Raw genomic sequence first — 20,929 nt, 5'->3', positions numbered from 1 at the left:
GAAGAAACGTGATATTCAACAACAAAAAGGACCATCACAGACCAACGCAAAATCATGCCCTGGAATGCACGACTAACAAAAGTTATGTGCTGTACGGTGCGTGTAGCATGTACTACAATGTACAGGTACCACGTGTATGTACTATAAATCACCTGTACTATACGGTAGGAAGTCATTAATCGGAAGTTATCAAGGACAAGAACAGGTCAAAGGTTCCTGAAGTCACAGTAACTGCAGCTAAGAAAAGTGCGATCACACAATTTTGTCAGGTAGTAATTTCTAGTAGGCATCAACAAACAGTAGTATTATATGATGCACTGCTATGACATTCTTTGCAATAATATACACAGTTTCAGTCATCCTCATTCAAAAACATAAGTTCAGAAGAAAATTTCATTTTTTTTTTTAAATCTTCTAAAACTCAGATCAAGTAGCCATTTTCTCTTCACCTGTTTTAAGGTGACAGATCACAAACATTTCAGGAGAAAGGTTACCACAGGAAAGGTGAAAACTAGGAATTGCAAGAAGATTCTTCACCAACACAGAGGAAATAGAAGCTCTGGATAAGTTTTATAGAGCAGTGAGAATGAGGAGATAAAAGTTTTCAGAGAAATTATTTCTGTGATAGTTGAAAACAGAGCTCATGGAGAGTTCTCTTCCACTTCTGACTACCAGTATACTGAAACAAGATCTAAGAACACTAGCACACTGTTACGGACAAAAACAATGGGCAAATAATTCAGACCAAAGCACACTTCCTTAACTGGTCTCAGTTTTAAATTGTTTGATTTCCTTCAGTAATAAGAATCAGCAGATGACCTTGAAAGTAACATTACCTGCTCACCGCAGACTTGTCATTACCATACCTTCACAGTAAAACATTTTAATTTATGCTTCCAAATAGCAAAAAGTAACAGAATTCTGAATATTTACTTCTGCCTTTAATAACATGTGTTCACAATAGATGTTTTAAAGTTTGTAATGTGATAGCCAAACTACAGCTGCCATTCTCCTACTGTTAGGCAAATCTCACTTCCTCCTTTCTACCCACCCAACCCTTTGCATTCTTCAATTTTTTTACCTGAAGCCTACAATCACACTACACCCATCTCCTACCTCCCTATATCTGTCTTAGTGCCCATTGTGAGTTGGGAGACTGGGGTCCTGAAAGCATCAGGACAGAATGAGAATCCATTAGCAAGGTAATGTCTTTCCTGCAATGCTTTACAAGAAACCCACAGAGAAACACCACATCTCAAACCAACAAAGATACAAGGAGTATCAAGTACGTTACATCATATTTAGGCTTTAAAAAGCAACACCACAGTACAAAGCCGATTAAAAAAAATCATTGCAAAAGACAATTAGGACCTCAGATTTCAAAGTACGAGTTTTTCCAAATAAATTCATTTAGTTCGTAAGACTTCTGTATTTCAGAATCGCTATAATTATAGTAGGAATGTATCCCATGTATCTTATGTTCCTTTTTTATAGAGAGAAACAATTTTACTCAACAAGGAAAATATAATCTGAGTAATTTTTGAGTTTTTGTAACAAGAGACTGCTAGTTGCTCATCTAAAACACAGGGAAACATAGTGAATAAGTTCCAAAACTAATAAAACTGCATCTCTTCTGAAAAAAAATTAAGTTAGAAAACTCAAAGTATATTACAAACTAGAATGGCCCATCACTTGAACTGGAACTACACTCACTTCAACTTAATGTAAGCTAACACAGAGAAGTTACTACTTATCAAAAGCACTGAGCACTCATTCTTAGATATTTTGAAAGCTTGCAAGCATTTTCACTAACAAGTTAAATTTGTTTTCTCAATCATTACAATAATTTCTATTACTATTAGAAGTTTTCTGTGACTAACTTGAGAGTAGCAGCCCTGCTAGTTGTGAGTTTAAAAAAACAAAAAAAACCAAAAAAAAACCACCACACCGCCAATAGACACCACCACCAAACCACAAACCAAAGCAAAACCAACCACCCAAAACAACCAAGAGCTACATTAAAAAGAACTTAAAACAACTCTACTCTTCAAGAGTTGCAACCACTACAAAAATTTAGAACAGCCTGAAACTTTCAATTCAGGCTTCCTCTCAACAGGTCAAAACCTAAAGTGGAGGCATTGCTGAAGATTTCAGGGGGTTTCCTAACACAGTACCAAGAAGAAAAGACCCCACTATACTAGGTCTACTCAGCTTAAAACATAAATATCCAACTCAGAGTAACTTTCTGTCAACTCAACACAGCTGGGACAGTAGGAGGATTATGAAACTACATTTCCATTTCCATGCAGCAAGATTAATTCAATTAAAAGGAGTCCAGGAGTTGGACTCGATGATCCTTGTGGGTTCCTTCCAACTCAGGATATTCAATGATTCTATGAAAAGCATATAAATTATTTTTTTAAAAAACATCTAAGTTTCCCCAAAAGAGTAATTTCTAAGTATTTTTAATCATATGATTTTATACCCGCAAGACATCATTATCCAATGCTTATGAGTAAGCCTTAAGAAAATTTAGTACCCTTTAAATCAGTCATGTGTAATTCAAATCACAGCTGCATACCAGGAAGTGCAATACAGAATTTAATCTATTAGTAAAATTTAACTATGCTCTACTTTACCAAAACGTATTGCTAACTGCTATACAAGTACTGTCAGATTTAAGCTAAAAGGGACATTTTTAAAATGCTACAAAAGATAATATTAAAATTGGCTTACTTTCAGACAAGAAAAAAAAGTCTAACTGATCAGAAAGACCGTTGATTTCATATCAAACAAACATTACACCCAACACAATGACTGAGAAAGTAAAAAGAATTAAAATCTAAACTGTAAGTGTCCATCTAGAACCTAGACCACAACACTACCTTGATATAACAACTTTTAAGGCAGTAAGCCAAAAAGTAACTACCGGGCATAAAGATTAAAATTAAACATTTTTTAAGTAGAATGCAACATTATCATCTTCCCTTTATTTCCCTGTTGCATTCCTTGTATTTTACTCGAACAGAGAATCCTACAGGTAGCACAACTTTCAACTTGATTACCTGTTTGCCCACACTAGGAAAATGCAGCAGTCAGTAAAACCACTATGCAAAGTTTCCTTTTCATGCTCTTGTTTTAGAGTTCCAGGTTGAACTGAGAATTAAAAAGAAACCACTCCTTTCATTCACCAGCCCTAAAACTCATTCCAACAGCAAGAACTGCAAACTGAAAGAACCAGTTCTACTCAAAAACTCACAAAGCAGCTTTTTAAAAAAAAAAACAAACAAACAAACAAACAACTTACCTAACTCAAATGGAAGGAAGCCTGCACACAGAATCATAGAATCAACTGGGTTGGAAAAGACCTCTGAGATCATCAAGTCCAACCATTGCCTTGATCCAACACCGCCATGGTTAATAGACCATGGCATGCCTGATTACTGTCTCTGTAAAAACTTTTTTCCTAATATCCAACCTAAACCTCCCCTGGCACACCTTAAGACCGTGCCCTCTTGTTCTGCTGCTGGTTGCCTGGGAGAAGAGACCAACCCCCACCTGGCTACAACCTCCTTTCAGGTAGTTGTGGAGAGTGATGAGGTCTCCCCTGAGCCTCCTCTTCTCCAGGCTAAATAGCCCCAACTCCCCCAGGCTTTCCTCATAGGACCTATGCTGGAGTCCCTTCACCAGCCTTGTTTCTCTTCTCTGGACCTGCTCCAGCATCTCAATATCCTTCCTGAACTGAGAGGTCCACAGCTGGACACAGTACTCCAGGTCCTTACCTGGACCTGCTGGCCACACTGTTCCTGATACAGGCCAGGATGCCATTGGCCTTCTTGGCCACCTGGGCACATTGCTGGCTCATGTTCAGCTTCCTGTCAGTCCAAACTCCCAGGTCCCTTTCTGTCTGGCTGCTCTCCAGCCACTCTGTGCCCAGCCTGTAATGCTGCACAGGGTTGCTGTGGCCCAAGTGCAGGATCTGGCACTTGGCCTTGTTGAACCTCATCCTGTTGGAATCAGACCATCTCTCCAGTTTGTCCAGGTCCCTCTGAAAAACCCTCCTGCCTTCCAGCAGATCAACACGACACCCCCCCCCAACTTCATGGCATCTGCAAATTTGCTAATGGTACATACAGAGGTTAAAATAACTGAAACTTATTGAACACCTGCTTAAGTAGACAAATCATCTCATTCCCTAAGGTTTGCTAGTTCTGAGCAACTTAATAGAAACTTGAAACAAAAATTAAACAATATTACATGAAAATTTTAAAGCACCAGTTTCAAAATAGAGTGCAACTCTTACATATTTTGATTCTTCCCTTTTTACAATGCACCAGAAGTTGTAAATAAAATTTAAATCAACTGACTTACCTTCTTATCTTCTTTTACTTTGTGGGGTTTCTTTTTCATTTTTTTATCATCCAACTCTTGATCTGATGTAATAGCAGGGTTATCTATGCCACCCTTCCATGTTTCAACAGGTGAAAGAAGTGGGTCTTCCTCACTTCCACGATGTCTTCCTTTTCTTTTAGTTTTAGAGGTGGTAAAAGCCTCATCATCACTTGCATCTGAATGTGTTCTTCTATAGTAAGACTTGGCTTTGCTGAAGAGAGTCTTAGACTTGTATTTGTATTTTGATGGTCTTCTTTCCCCATGACCTTTGGATACTCTATCAGCAAACCCATTTTCTTCCTCACCTTGGGTATTCATAACAATGGAGTTTCGAACTTTAATAATACGATTCTGACTATCATCTGGAACAGCATAGATATCATCTGCAAAGCCTTTATGTTTGTAAATAGTGTCAATAGGTTCAGCATAGTTGTCAGATTGGTCTATATCTTCTGGTGGTGCCGCAGGCACTCGAGAAGGTTGTTTCCTGGGGTTTTTGCCAATACCTGCCTCAATTGTTTTCAGGAGGTTAGGATCGAGTTTTTTCACATTTGTTCTTGGAACAAGTGGTTTCGGTTTTATCGGAGGAGGCACTTTATGGTTACGTTCATGGTCATGACAATTGATTGGTGTACTGTGAATAGGATATTCATTTCCTTCCAAATCCAGTCGGTACTTTGAACGATCACTAGGTGCTGGGAGTAGCCTTACATCATCACCAATTGGACTGTAAGGTGGTGGCCCTTCGGCATCATCCTCCGAATCTGGGTAATTATAATCAAGGGAACCTCCTCTTGGAGATCTTGGAAAAACATCTTCACTTGTATGCGTTGATTCCCTTGTGCTGTCTGACATGTAAGAACTTTCAATCATGTTTTTCTTCTCTAATACATCACTGAAGAACAACGTGAAAACCTCAGTTTGACGATGATATTGAGATAACGAATATAAAGCTGTAAATTTAGCAGTAATTTCTGTTGCTATGTGTTCTCCTTCAGTCATGAGTTCCTTGATTGCTTCATTCTCAAAGAAGTCTGCCTGGCTATCAGTAACGGCCACCAACTGGACAGGAATGGTATCCTGAACTTCAGAAAGAAATGCCCGAAGCATTCCCATAGATGCCTTCCGCTTTGCAGAATAGACCAGGATATATCCATGAACAAGTTCATCTTTCCTTACACCAATTGAAGAATGATATGATAATATAGTTATCTGTATTCGACGCCTCTTTTCACCTATTATTTTATCAAGCATCAAAGAATTGTTCTGGCCAGCCTGAGCAGCACTACAGGAGTGCGAGTCAAGGAAAGGTGAAAGAATAAGATCCACACTGAACGGATCACCACACATGGCACACATGACAATCCTTAAGTCAGCTTCTGACAGATCTTTAATGGTGGGAACTGGACTTACAACATCAAAATTGTGTTTAACTGCTTCCAGTACTCCCCTCAGAGCTTGTTTTATTTGGGTCTCATTAAATTTGCGTGGATATGTACCAGCAGGCACATCTACAAAAGGACACTGTAACTTGTTCGCCAATTGCTGTCCCTGATGTCTCAGAATAGGCAGATTCTTGCTAACGCTGTCCCTCTGGTTAGCCAATATTAACGTAAATGAAAGATTAGCCATATACTTGTCTCTCCTTATCTGAGATGCTTCAGCCCTTATTTTTGCAATGCACTCCCCAATAAAATTCAGTGATTCAATAGAGTTAAACACGCAGAAACAACCATGTGGTTTGAAGGCTGAGGTCCACAACTGAGTCAGGAGGTACGGGGATTTGGCATCAACTGGCCTAAGATCCAGTTCATATATTTTTCCATCTAATGCATATTCATCATCAGTGGATTGTGTCCGAATTTCATTTGCTAATTCTTGTGCAAGGCCATCTTTACCCAAAATGAAAAGATTGACTTTATCAATGTTGGCACTATCATGGTACAAATTTGAGCGGCCATGGTCTAGTTGCAGAAGACTGTTGGCAAGCAACTCCTCAACTTTTATGTCCGTGCAATTTTGGCCACTGAGACAAGTTTCTTTAGTTGGGTGATAAACAAATCCTATGTGTTTGAGCAGGAGAGATTCTCTATCAGGTGCAAGTTTCTGTAAAGCTTTGTATCTAGGTTCTTCACTCAGAACTGCATGAATTTCACTCATTTTATCTGTACTTGGTGTTGCATTAAGATCCAGGTCATAAAACAGCTCTGAATGTTCAAAAAGCATTTCCTGAAACTCCTCTTTGGCTTTTTCAACAATCTCCCTCTGATGCCTACCATACACTTCCTTACTATCTGCATCAGTGATGTACTTAAATGCTTCGTCCTCCACCACAAAACATATAACTTCTTCCCATGGCTGTCCTGGTGAAATGAATTGGATTTTCTCAAGAGTTTTTTTGAACTTCTCCTTCATTTCAACTCTCCTTTTTTCTGATATAAGATGCTGCACATGGTTTTGATAAACTTTTTCTGCCTCTAGGGTAGTGAGAAGGTCAAACGGAATCCTTCTGTCATTCACTTTATCTATATGGTCAGTTTCATCCCAGGGCGTTTTTTCAAGCACTACGAAACAGGACTGGAAGTCAGGCCTTTTCTCCATTACCTTCAAGGCTTCTGACCAGCTCAAGAGTTCAATTTCGTCAAGATTTGATAGAAGAGTATTAAGAGCTCTTGGCAATGCATTAATGTATTCCTCTTTTCTTTTTCTAATATGTTCCTGTTTAAGTTGCTCTATGTGTTTTGAAAATGTATTTTTGGCCTTTTTAGTTCCTTCCAAATTTATGTACTCTTCATAATCAGGGTGGTTTTTCAGTTTGTTACTAACAGTTTTCCAAGTTGCATGATAGTCTCTCACAGTTTGGACGAGTTTTTCAAACTTATCTGTTGCTGTAACAACTAGCTGTCTTTGAGTTTTATAGGCATCCAGATAGGGGATTATTTTAGGCTTACCACGAGTTTTATCCATCATTTGTACCAGTGCAGTAAAACATGTTTCAACATTGACATTAAATCTTGCCGATGTTTCCACTACCACGAGGTTCTTCTTATTTGAAGCAAAGGCCTGAACCTCTCGCAGATAATGATCCACACATTCGTCACACTTTGTTGCTGCTATTATTATGGGTTTTTTAGATTTTGAGAGTTGGATATAGAGGTTATTCACAAATTTAAGTTGATCATCAAACTTCCTATTGCATCCTTGGCTTACATCAATGCACAATAAAAATCCATCTATGCTTAATTTCCCTTCAGGCATTTGTTTTTGCTCAAAGTCTTGCTCCAAGCCTAGCTGATCTGTGCAAATGTACATTAGTTTTTCTGCGGACTGCAGTTTGGAGGCAGCTGCACGTTTTATGTACGGTTGCAAATTTGTACTCCGATGAGGCAAGAAAGTCTGATCATCAATGAACTCAGTCTGTTCAATTACATGAATTCTGCACTCAATTCCATCCTCACCGCTTTGTGTTACGTCACCCCAGTACAAAAAGTGATCATTGTTAACAACTCTTCCTCCAAAGTCAATTGTGCTAAGCACAGAGGTATGCTCAGGATAATATTCATCTGCTTTCGAACGAACGAATCTATTGCACAAACATGACTTTCCAACTCCACAATTACCTTTATCCTTTTCAGTTCCAGACAGTCCAACAACACTAACAGCATAAGATGGAGGGCGTGGCTCTTTGTTTTTTGCCATCATAACTTTCCTCTCATCCTTTTGCAATTATCAAGGTAACTGTATGTGGTTTTCATTCTGGAAAAGTTCCTACAAATTTAAATTGTATATCCAGGGTTCCAGAAAGAGCTTTCAGTTGTTCCTGCTTCAGCTTGTCATTGAAAGAACCTCAGATAATCAGGATGAGGGTGATCATCTTCCTAAAAAATACAAAGAGAAAAAAAAACTTCAAGATTGCAGGTATTTCTTTGGTATATTCATGAGAGATAAGAGATTTTAAGAAGCACTTTTGCTTGCTTACCCTTATTTTCTATGTATATGAAAGCTCTACAACTACTTTAAATGAGAACTTAAATTTGTAATTCATTCATGTTAAAGCTATTTATACTACAAATTTAAAAATAAACAGGTTTTAAGCACAGTTTAGTAACAGCTCATCACCTATTTGATAGGTAATCAGCATACTTCTAAAATAAGAAAACCCACACCCAAACCCCCAAATTACTGTTTTCCTTCCTAGCTTATGAATAGTAGGCACTAAAAAGCATTTTCAACTACAATAAATACAACATAATTCTAAACCCAACCAAATATTCACATGCTTCTGTTTACACTCATGCTTTCACCAGATATCATGTTTATTTGCATGAATAACACTACTTTTATGTGCATTCGTAAGCCTGAGCTTAGGCTGCAGTAAAGAAAATTTCAAAATAAGAAGTTGTAAAAGCAGGCAGTTGTCCACATGGCTCAACTGCTACATATTTGCAGAAATAAACTACTTTATTTGCATACTAACAATAAATTGCTTTTAAGAAGTTTCTAACCTGAATTCTACAGAAAAAACACAAATATCATCATACAAATACTAAAAATAAGACTTAAATATGAGATTTTAAGACTACAGTGTAGTGGCATTCCTTCTGTCTCTACAAAAAAAACCCAAAATCTTTTATTAACTGGAAACAAAAACTACTGCATCTACATTCAGACTTCCATACAATTATTACAAGATTCCAGTGGCTTTATTGAAGTTGTCATCCAAGTGTAACAATTACCATTAACTCTCAGTTATTAATTAGAAAACTGTGCTTGCATGCATACTGCAAATGGAAAAATATTTACTGTTTTAGAAACAATTACATTATGAAGAAACAAAAAAAAATTGAATGGCCGAATGACTGGGCCCACCAGTTTGTGTCAGTGACATGAAATCTAGTTGGGGACCAGTAACTAGCGATGTACTAGGGTTAGTACTGGGTCCAATATCGTTCAAAATCTTCATTAGTGACTTGGACGATGGAGGGGAATGTACCCTCAGCGAGTTCATTGATGACAAAACTGGAGGAGTGGCTGATACAGTCCCTGCACCCAGGGAGGAATAACCCCAGGTACCAATATATGCTGAGAGCCACCTGGCTGGAAAGCAGTTGTACAGAACAGGACCTGGGGATTTCAGCAGACACAAACACGAGCCAGCAATGTGCACTTGTGGCAAACAAGGCTAACAGTACCCTGGGCAGCATTAGCCAAAGTACTGCCAGCAGATCAAGGTAGGCAAACCTTCCCGTCTTCGCAACACTGTAGCCGCTGATGCACTGTGTTCAGTTCTACACTACAAGAGAGATACAGAGCTATTGGAGAAAGTGACCCCCTGCTGCACTAACCTGATTAAAGCACTACAGCATCTCTCACTTAAGGAAAGGCTAGGAGAGCTGGGACTCTTTAGCCTGGCAAGAAGACTCAGGGGAGATCTCTTCAATGTGTACAAATATTTGGAGGAAAGGTGCAAAGAAGGCAGAGCCAGACTCTTTTCAGTGGTGCTCAATAACAGGACAGGAGAGGGCACAGACTAAACATAAGGTGCCATATGAACATCAGGAAACACTTTTTTCATTATAAGGGTGACTGAGCACTGGTCTGATTTGCCCAGAAAGGTTGTAAAGGATCCTGCATTAGAGATATTCAAAAGCCATGTAGATGTAGGCCTGGGCAACCTGCCCTAGGTGACCCTGCTTGAGCAGGAAGGTTGGACATCCAGAGGTCTCTTCCAACCTACACTGTTCTATATTCTGTGAAAATATTTCGGTAAGAATATTCCTCCCATTTTCTTGGTAAAAAGACAGCTATCACACAGCACTATAAATGAAAGGTACATTCTCCTGTACTTAATATACCTACTTTAACATTTGTAGAGTAGCAACACAATGTACGTAAACAAATCTTTAAACAGTCCTTTTAAGAAGAAGAGTATAACAAGCATCAATACGGAAATTTTAGTCTCAGTATCTCAGCTTTGTTATACACTTTGTCATTCTTAGCAACAATTTGTTAAGAAAGATATTGTATCTTCCTTTACTTTAAAATGTGCAGAATCTGTTATCCAAACAGCTCTCAAAATCTGCTTTAATACCTGTAAAACTAATTCACAAGTGCTAAAACACATCTGAGTTTCAAGACATGCAGCAGAAGTATTTATATCACTAAAAATTGTAAGAGAAGATAAAAATATTGAAACCTTTAGTATCTTGTGTATAGAAACAACCCCCAGCCAAAGCAGCTTTCCAACTTAAGCACCTAGAAATGGAAAACCAGTGTTCTGACCAGAAACATAGTATATATGTAACTACATTTGTATTGAAATTAATAAACAAAACCATAAAATAAAAACCACACACATAAAAACAGCTTTCAGTTATAAAAATCAGTGAAGGAAAGTACCGTTTTTAGAAAAAACAGGTATCCATTTCATTATAAAACACAAAGAAAAAAATCCAATTTTTATATTTGAGACCTTTTAGATTGCAAGAACTGAAACTTTTATGCTGTACAGTTATTTTTTGTTTAAATCAGATTATTTAAAGACATTCAGAAAAGAGAACGTTCCACTGTTTCCACTGTGTTTACTACACTCAAACTACAGAATTCAGAACTAACAGAAAGTGGCTCTGGGAATAAAAATACTTAGCAAAAGTAACACCCTTTATAAGCCACTATTTATATTACTACAAATAAACCCACTGTTTTCTTTCTAAAGCAAAGCTTATCATAGCAGTATCATTCACACTGTTACAACGAGAAGTTTATTCAGCACTTTCACCATAAAATGTTTTCTGTTTGCCACAGTACAATACAGACATGATGTGGACTAAACACAAAAATCTTCATCTGTAGGATTATTATATTTCATCAGGAAGACACTGTCGATTTGCAATTAGTTTATAAGAAACAATCAATATTTTCATATACTCTACATCCTCACGTAGCAAAAGTTGTTCCTCCTCCGTCTATAAAATGTCTTGTTAAATCAATATATTTTTAAGTGAGTAAGTACAAAGAGTAAGGTGAAATGGGACACTGACAAAGGGAAAACAAACACATCAGTCTGTCATAAAGTTTCTGACATGGAAGATTTTCATCATAGTGGGAGCTGAATCACTGAAAATATTTAAAACCACTGTGGTTTTCTTTTTTTTTAATAAAGTTTCTACTTTGCCCTGATTGTACAAAGTAAAGTCACAAAATGAAATATACGTTAATTAAGTAATAAAACTGGTAAAAATCTGACATTATAATGGCTTTGCATTTAATATGTAATCATCATTAAATTGCTCCCCAAATGGAAGACTTCCATTTCACTATACCACTACTGCAAAGGTATTTTATGGTTTTGTACAGTTTTAAAGTATACACACTGGAAATTCATGGTAAGTTAGTTCCATTATCTTACTTCAATCTGCCTAATTCAATTATAACAAATTGTAAACACTCCGATTCATTACTTCACCTCCCCCTCTCCATCTTTGTTACAGATTCAAAGGAGGGGTTGTTTGATTTCCCCAAGTAATTTCAAGCTTAGACTTGAAAATAATATCTCTCATGAAAATTCTGAAGAACTCAGAAGATACAAAGTGTATGACATCACCGCAGGAAGAATCTCTGACCATCTACAGATGAACTGTAGGACCTTGTCTCTACAGACTTCTATATTTCCAAATGCAGTTATAAAGAAAATAAGGTGTAGCATCTTGTACTTACTCACCCACCTCCCCCCTTAAACACAACGCCTAAAGCCCAAACTTACCCTTAGGAAAAAAGGTGCAAAGCAAGATGGTTATTATCCTGCTGTGATCTTCCTGCAGTGATGTCACACATTTAAACAGTGCCCTTCAGTAAGTCCTTCCCTGAGGGATCTGAAAACAAAAAGTAAGTATCATTAAAAGTTTCAATTTTATGAAAGCAGAAGCGGTAATCAGAGAGGGTACATTTCACCTATGCATGAGGATCATTTTCCTCATTTTAAAGCCATAAACAAAACTCAAGAGCTCAAGTTGGTCTTCCTCTAGGTTTAGAGGGTTAAATCCTGCAAGCACAGCTAATAATACTTGAGACAGAGAGGGGACAGTTCTTAAGTAACTGAGATTTAAAGTTCAACTTGGTATTTTAACAATACCTAAGTTGCAGAAGCCTCTTCTGAAAAAAATTAATATAGTTTCTCAGATAACAGACAAAATGTGAGATATAAAAATCACTAATCACTTGTAGAATTTGGAATTCTAAACTAACTAGAACATAATTTTCTAATATGAAGTTGGTACAGTCAGTAAGTACAAAATATATTAAATGAATCTAAGTCTGATTACACGTACATATATTTTACTACTAGAAAAAAACACTTATCTACGTCAGAACTCTTTTACCTGTAATACAGCATTTCTACATTAAAAGGCATCATAAACTGTGACAAATTAGAAGTATATTGGAAGTACAATCATATTTGAAGATTTTGAATTCTCAACTCGGGTACAAATTATTAGTATAACTTTGTTAACTGTTGATTTTACTGCAGGGATGGTACTGTGAAGTAACCAAAAACAGAACTCTCTTCCATTGTTCTTCCCTTTGTATACACAAAAAGCCCAGACTTTGCCAGGCCAGTGATGCACACACTGTGAAGCAGAAAAGGACAGGAACTTGGGGCACTTGCAGTGGATCATTATGTAAGCCATTTTCAGCTAAGGAAAGGTATGATTTTTAAGCAAGATGCAGTACCATGCTATCTATGTGCTAAACATTACACCAAAATGGTACAGGAGAGTTTTTTCTTGTTTTGCCATTTACAATTATATTATTAGAAATTCCACCTTGCTGTGGAATAATATAACTAGCTTTAGTAAATTCTCTTTTGGACAAAAAAGGTTTGGCAATACTAATAAACAATATACCTATACCACCATAACACTGTAACTAACAGCAAAATAGTAACTCATCTTATGGTATCAAACAACACTAAAATCAATAGGCACAGGTCATCAGTCCTGCATTAAGCCTAGCCAAGCTCCAGTGCTAAATTCTATCACTTGAAAGAGAAGACAGGAGGTAAGTGCTGCTCCCTGCCCTTACCTCCTACCTGTGACACTCCTTTATGTCCCCAGCTAGAGGAGCAGAGCAGACAGCTGCTCACAAGGAAACAAGACTATGGGACTCTGAAGAACCCAGTATGTGGAAGAGCAGACAGAGGGAGAGAAATGCATCTGAGGCTTGGGGGACACTGCCACTAGAGAAAGATCAAAGACAGGCCTCCACAAGATCAGTCAGAAGCATTAAGAGGCCAGAAAAAGTCCTATTTTTCAAATAATGTTTCCCAAAGTCTTCTGACCTGAATTCTAAACATTAGAATAGAATGCCATATTAATAGCAAGTAATAAATACTGGAACAATTAATCATCTATCATTATTTAGTAATTGTGGCTGCACAGGAACTTGTAGATGGGCCCATAGTCAAGAAAATCACCTACAGATAAACATTCTGAATATTTCTCAACACCTTCCAAATTTGCTTTTTGAATCTAAAAATGTTTTAGACTTAACATGGCTGAAGCCAATATGTTGTCTGAAAGAGTCTATAGAATTGCTTATGACCATCAACTATTTAAGCAACTGCCAACAGGGAAAATAAAGAGTGTTTTCTCCGAGTCCTTTACTCACTCTGTAGTGTTGTCTAAACACAAAAGTTCATGGATCAGTATTTTCCAGGGTTAGTTTTAATTACCACAGTCTTGCCATAGAGTTTGTAAATTACCTGGTCAAGTAAAGAAAGGCACACACGAATAAAAGGGCCATCACAGCCTAGTCTGCTTTGCAAGGTATACAAATACACCAACGGAAAGTTACTGTGACCTCTGCAGCAGTTCACAAAGTAAATTCAAACACAATAGGTATCACTGAAATGGTTTGGAGGTTGAGTCTGAAAGCACTGTGCATTCATAATATCAAGGACCGTGACTCCAAGTTTTTATACCAAGTCATTCCTCACTTCTTACTTTTTGAGAACCAAAACTTGGCATTGGAAAATATTTAGTACAGTACCCAAATTCCCTATCAGCCCATCAGTAACTACAGCTCTATCCAAAACATAACAGAATAACAATTAAACTGTTTTCCCTTCGACAACCAGTTAAAAAAAAATATATTGATATACCTTAATGTAATGTAGTCATTTCTCATTCAGTATTTACCAAGAGTTATCTTTTTCACTCAAACAAGCATAAGAAATCTTCCCTTCAAATGAAAATCCTTTGTAGAAATAAAACCAGATAGAGAGTATACCAATATCACCTTATCAACAATTTCAAATCATCTAAGTCTGCTGAGGTCCTAACCACTTAATGTGTCCCTTGCTCTTTAGTCACATGCCAATACTCTTGCCTTCACAAGTGCTGGTAACCTTAATTAAGTAACAGTACTTGAAATCTTATTTATAAATAAAGGTAAATGCAACACTCTGGTAAAATTAGCTAAGTATCAGCCAACACGCAGAAAAAAATTATCCAGATTGCTTATCAGAAAGTAAGCTCAATAAAGCAACAAGACAGTAAAGGACAATATCTTGAAATGCCTTCAGTAGTGATACTGTGACTGAAGAGGAATACAATTTAAGTGGTATTAAGTGGATTAATCATGCTAGGTAAATGAAGGATGAGAATGGATAACTCCAACCACTGTTGGAGTCAGATGTGGTTAGTATGATAACAACTACTATCCCTAAGGGAGTTCTGTAGCCTAGAAAATTCTTTGCATACAAAAGCAAAGTAATCAATTTAAAAGAAAAAAAAAAGAGGAAAAAAACCCCAACTGTCCAACTTCATATTATAAAGCAAAACAGGGAAACTGTGTTTAAAAAATGAAGTTCAAAGCTCCTAGTTCCTACTAAGTTCACTAAATGTCTTCTATCAATAATAATACACTGAAGACCACCAGTGTATTACCTAAAATTAAATCAGGGCCTAAACATTATTTCTAAAATCAAAACAAAATATCATTCTTTAGCTGGAATCTCACAAGCCAGAGGCATCTATTATCATTGTTGCTCTCCACAAAAAAAAACCAAACAAAAACCAACAAAAAACTCAAATAAACAAAAACAACAACAAAAAAAACACCACCCCACACAAACAAAAAACACCAATCTACATAAATGAGATCAGGGTACAATAAACAGGTAAACTGAAAAGGTTAAAATTACCAGCACTGCAGTATTCTAACTCAGGCCTCTCAAGTTACTTATCTTCAGATTTCTGAATATCTGAAAGCACTCAATATAGGTTCAAAGCTTGTATTTTAACAGGAAAGGAAACAGTGCAAGTTTACAGGAAAAATAAACTCTTAATTCCTTTTGCAAAGGATAAGCTCCTACCAAAGATATGCATAGTGCTCAGAGAAGTTTCTCATGGCAAGACTACCTGATCAGGTGTATTTACAGAGTTACTCACAAAGAACACAAAAGAACTAATGGAGTAATTTTACAAAGCCAATTCATCAAAGAACTTATAAAAACAGAAGAAAGAAAAAGAACCAATGAGAAAGGAGGGATCCAGGTAAGGACAGAAAAGGGGCTAAAATGCTTTTTCTGGGGAAAAAAAAAATGAAAATTTACATCATGGTAACAGCAACTTCAACTAGTTTCACTGATCCACATATCTGGATCATTTCACATTATTTGCTTCATGAGTAACTGCAGTATAGAAGCCAGGACACAACATCATGGAGTTCTGAGACTTAATTCAAACAGTAGTTTGTTGTTTGACCTTGTACAAGCCATATGTGTCATTTCTACCTGCGGAAAATGACAACACCGGTTATCCACTTTTTAAAATTATGAAATGAGCAAGGGAAAAGGTATAAGTTAGCAGCAAATAATATTCTGCATGATAATTAGCCAACTTAAATAAATTAATGCCAAAATACATCAATATACACATTTCCAAAAAAATTGTGCATGTGGGTATTGGTTTTGCTTTTTAAAGTGAACATTCTTCTGTCATGTTTGTATGTCAACTGTTTGATGCAGAGTTGCAAAACTGCGTGGGAATTCTAACTCAAAAAAACAACTCTTATTTACCACAAAATGTAGTGTGCAGAACCAGCCACAGATTAATTATTTTGGTTTCCAATAGGTGTTAAGTGACTAGAAAAACACAGCATGCGAATTCAAAGTAACTTCATGATGATTGTTTCAGATTTTCCTAGGAGGAATTTTCAACTTGCTTTTCTTTAAATATTTCACTGAAACTGTAAATATAAGGAAGTGATGAGAGGGTTTAAATAATAATCTGTAAAATGTAAGTCTTCCACCTCACTTACCTTGACCACTAGGCTAAAAATTCTCAGAGTAAAAAAAGAAAAAACAACAAATAAATGAAGTGATTAAGGAGTGATTACGAGTTGTGTGTGCCCATTAGGAAAGAAATAACACAGACAGGGGGAGGGGGAATGCTGGCATTCCTAGGACACAATTCCCAGTGTAACTGGGACCTCCTGAAACGACACCGTCAGTCAGAGCCCCGAGTTGCGGAGCCCTGGCAGAGGAGGAAGCGGCCCCGGGCCCGGGAGCGCCGCGCGGGCAAAGCCCCCTAGCGGCGCGAGCCCGCGGCAGGCCCCTCTGGACAGCATTCCTTCCTTATCGCCGAGCAGGAATGCACCACCGGCTTCACTCGCACAGCTACGTCATGGCCAGAAATGTGCCTGTTTTCAGCCTGCTCACCGACGTCACCGTGCCAGCAGAACTTAGCGACGGATATTCGGCTTCACAAACTTCCATTCTCTCAGCGAAGGTCAGAGGGTGTCACCCCCAAAGAATGCCTGATGCATGGAATTCTAGGAACACACCATGTAGTAGCATACTAAACGTAGGGGAGTATTCTGAAGTTTTATACAAAATATTCCTGAAGGATGCCCGTACGTGGGATTTATCTTGTGTCAAGAAAGTACTTTTGGAAGCCTTAAGATATCATCAACATCCTTTTAATATCTTTATTAAATAGAATGGAATTATTTTTGCACCATCTACTCAAATAACAAGTCCCAACAGGGAAAGTTACACAGAACAATCTATTATTATGATCAGTGCTTTTCTTTTCTACAAAGTCTGCACATGGAAAAAACACCTACGGCTCTAGGAAAGCATATTTTATCTTTAGCATGAAAAACATGTGCAGCATTTGATTCTGTTAGTGCTAAATATAGCATTTTAAAAGAATTAAGTCTGAGCCTAAAGTATTTAATTGGATTGTGTTACACATGCAACACCTTAGCTAAAGTAAACTCCAATACCAGGGAGTGGTAGGCATCTGGCTGCAATTATTTACCATTTTACAACAATGGCAGTTGCTTCAGATAGGGATACTTTAAAAAAAAAAAAAAGAAAAAAAAAGCATGCTACTTCAGTTCTGTATGTTACAAGCTTAAAAGCAACTTATACTAAAATAAGCTAGTAATAATGTAACAAATGCTTAAACAATTTTGATACTTTAATAGACTTTTTTTAAAAACTACCATATTTGCATCATACTTCCTAAGCTCTAGCAACACTGAGTTTTAGTAGAGTACTATAGAATTTTAAGAATTTTAATACTTCTTAAAAATAATTTTCAAAGCAGCACAAAAATGAAAATAAAGCCTCATAAAAATGCACCTGGATGAATATTTGTAATATCCTTGTTTTAGATATGTACTATAAATAAGTATGGGTTTTATTAGAAGGCAGTTAACTCTGGTCACTGATATCACTGCTGAAAACGACTGCCAAGCCAAAGAACCTTCAGAAGGTAAGACAGCACAGCTGAAAAAAAAAAGCACCTATTAACTCCTCATTCATTTATAGAATAAGTATACAGGCATCAGTGCTGCAACTGGCTTCAATGCACAGGTTTAAAATGGACGTCCAGTTGACCAGCAAATGCTGTTCTCTCTTTACTGCTTTTACTCTGCAGTGTAGAGTTTTCAAATTTCTGTCAAGAATCTTTATTAAGAAAAAAAATCCTCCAGTTATCTGCATGACAGTAAAGAATACACACATACCCCCACAGGCCTATTTTGGTCTAGATTAAAAATGTTTCCCTCCTACTTATTAAGGAAATATTCCACGCTGACATGAAAAGCAATACAGGAGAGGGCAAAAGAGGGGGGTACATAGGGGTGGGGTGTATTATGGGGAGAAGGTGACAAGTATGTCTTCCTTTTATAACTATATAGTCCTGCTTCTATTTCTAATTAAAACAGTGGTTTATATTCCTTATGTCCTATATTTACAACACCACGGCATTATATCTGTATGTCTCTGGTGATTCCCTTGGGTGGAGAGAGTCTAAAGGTTATGCTGGTTTAAAGGATTCAAAATGCTTGCAAGCTGCACCACTGCAATTGACTACCCTATTCCAAAGCCTTAAAATCCACCTGGTGGAAAAACAGAAATGCACACATCATTAGGAGAGTGAAGTTTTGTGAAATTTAATATCGAGCAATATTTGAAGGTGAAAGGAAGGAGGAGACGAATGGACAAGTGTTCAAATTTAGTAGAGGAGGGAAAGAACAGAAAAGGTGTGAATGAGCAAGGGATAATGAGAATGAAAAGAAGTACACAGAAAGGAAAAAGGGGGGGGAGGTAGTAAGAATGGAAGAAAGGAGGAAGCTGAACGAGTAGGGAGAAGAAGGGAACGAGGAAGGAAGGAGAGAGGAGCAGGGAAGCTCCCCTTCCTGCCTTCCTCCCTCCCTGGAGAGCCGTGACCAGCTGGCAGCCTCGTACAGCAGGCTCAGACCCTCCCATTGCTCAGGCCTTCATCACCTGTCTGGGACCAGGCGCTCCGCTCCCTGCCCCTCCTGCCTCCCCTGCGGGCCGGCGGTGCCGGGGGGGCTGTGCGGGGGCGCGGGGCCGGTCCCGCTCCGCACGCGGCCCCAGCCCCGCGCTGGGCAGGCAGCGCCCGCCGCGGCTCGGGGGCTGCGGCCGCTCCTCCCCCCGCTCCCCTCCGCCTGCCGGCCCGGCCGCCCCGCTCCGGGCCGGGCCGGGCCGGCTCCCACGGGACCGCATTCCTGCCCTCACCTCGCGCCGTCGGGATCCGGCTCCTCGGCGGCGGCGGGAGCGGCAGCATTCCCGGGACGCTCTCTCCACGCCGGCGCCCCCGGCGGCTTCTCTTCCCCGCGGGGCTCTCTCCGCTCTCCGGCCCGCAGCTCCCGAGCGCTCCCGGCCGCCGCAGCCCCGTCCCGTCTCTCCGCTGCCTCCCCGGCGCTCTCGGCTCAGTAATGGCGGCCGCCGAGCCTCCCCGGCTCTCGCTTCGCTGACGGAGTCTCTCTCTCCCCCTAACTTTACCTCAGCAGCTTCCCTCCCCTCCCCCCTCCCTCCCGCCGCCGCGGCTCAGCGCGCGCCCGCCCGGCCAGCTGCGCGTGCGCGGGGAAGCGCCTCTTCCTGCTGCCGCTGGATTCCCTGGGAAGCCTGGGAGAGCGCGCGCGGCCAGCCGCCAGCTGCGCGCGCACGCGCGCCGCCCCGCCCCCCTTCCCTGCCCGGCCCGGGCGGGCGCGCGCGGCTGGGGTACCCCGCTCGTGCCCAGGTGGCCGCGCGGGTAGCGCAGGGAGCCGGGAGCTGGAAGGCCGGGGGTTCGAGTCCCGCCTGGGACAGCGGCGCAGGCCGGGATGCCGCCGTGCCCCAACGCGAGCGGCGCGCAGGCGGCCACGGGCTTGATCCCGGGCCATCGGCCCGCCGAAGGGACGGAGACCCCCGGGGCGCGGCCTCAGCTTACACCCAGCAGCGCTGCCTCTAAAGGAGGAAAATGGCGGAGGACTACGATGGAATTAAAAAATGCAAAAATGTTGCCTCGGTCAGGCTTGTCTTCCCTCCTCTCTTGCCAGCACTCGTAACTAGTGTAACTAGTCCCAACATTTCCCAGGTTTAGGCAGTGTAACACAGTACTTCTTTCGTCTGGCAATCATTGAAAAGAGGGCTGGCAGTGGGGCCTGCTCTGTGGGCTGCAGGTGTAGGACATCCCTTGCAGGGCTACCAGCCACGGGTAGCTCAGAGTTGGGTTAAGCAACCAAAGGCAGCACAAGCTTTCGGCATAGTCCTTACATGCTGCTGTTTGCACGTGGTGCAGGAGGTGAAATCCCTCTTCCGTCCTCAGTACCCTCCAGGGTTGTACGTAAGGCCTGTTACACACTTAGGTAGTGATGGGATTGCGAAGCTTCGCGCTCCTGCCTCTGGAGCTGGGTTTCCACAGGCAGTGGCAGGTGAGGCATGGGACACAGCAAAAAAAAATAGTAAATAGGTGCTAATCTACTCTATCCACCATGGGGGATGGCATCTATGGGCATCATGCACATACACCATATTTCTGTGCATGCAGAAATGCATATTCTATGCATCCTGTATTACTAAAGATCACTTATATGTATGCATACAAAGGAATAAATTAATATTTTACTAGCAATCTTATTGCTGGCACAGTCCAAGTTTTGAGTTGTCATCATAATATTTATTAACAATATGGTTGATTCTGTACAATTTTACATATTGCATGCACATCTTAAACTT

General features: G+C 39.6%; 1 protein-coding gene across 3 annotated transcripts in view; it reads right to left on the bottom strand.

Moving 5' to 3' along the window:
* The window catches only part of ARHGAP5 (Rho GTPase activating protein 5), a 47,767-nt gene extending 28,019 nt beyond the window's left edge, over positions 1-19,748 (bottom strand). Inside the window, exons 1-3 of one of the 3 annotated variants that reach the window (XM_032690465.1) lie at positions 19,448-19,748; positions 12,155-12,263; positions 4,372-8,270 (exon numbers count right to left, since the gene is read on the bottom strand). In XM_032690465.1, coding sequence (XP_032546356.1) covers positions 4,372-8,094 — 3,723 coding nt within the window. In that variant the 5' untranslated portion in view covers positions 8,095-8,270; positions 12,155-12,263; positions 19,448-19,748. The remainder of the gene's footprint in view (positions 1-4,371; positions 8,271-12,154; positions 12,264-19,447) is intronic. The other 2 variants (XM_032690463.1, XM_032690464.1) reach the window with 2 other exon arrangements.
* Positions 19,749-20,929: the final 1,181 nt, after the last annotated feature.

The sequence above is a fragment of the Chiroxiphia lanceolata genome, chromosome 6 (genome assembly GCF_009829145.1).
Source record: "Chiroxiphia lanceolata isolate bChiLan1 chromosome 6, bChiLan1.pri, whole genome shotgun sequence".
Lineage (NCBI taxonomy): Eukaryota > Metazoa > Chordata > Aves > Passeriformes > Pipridae > Chiroxiphia > Chiroxiphia lanceolata.
Note: the sequence above shows the minus strand (reverse complement) of the source record. Positions and strands in the feature narration are given on the sequence as shown.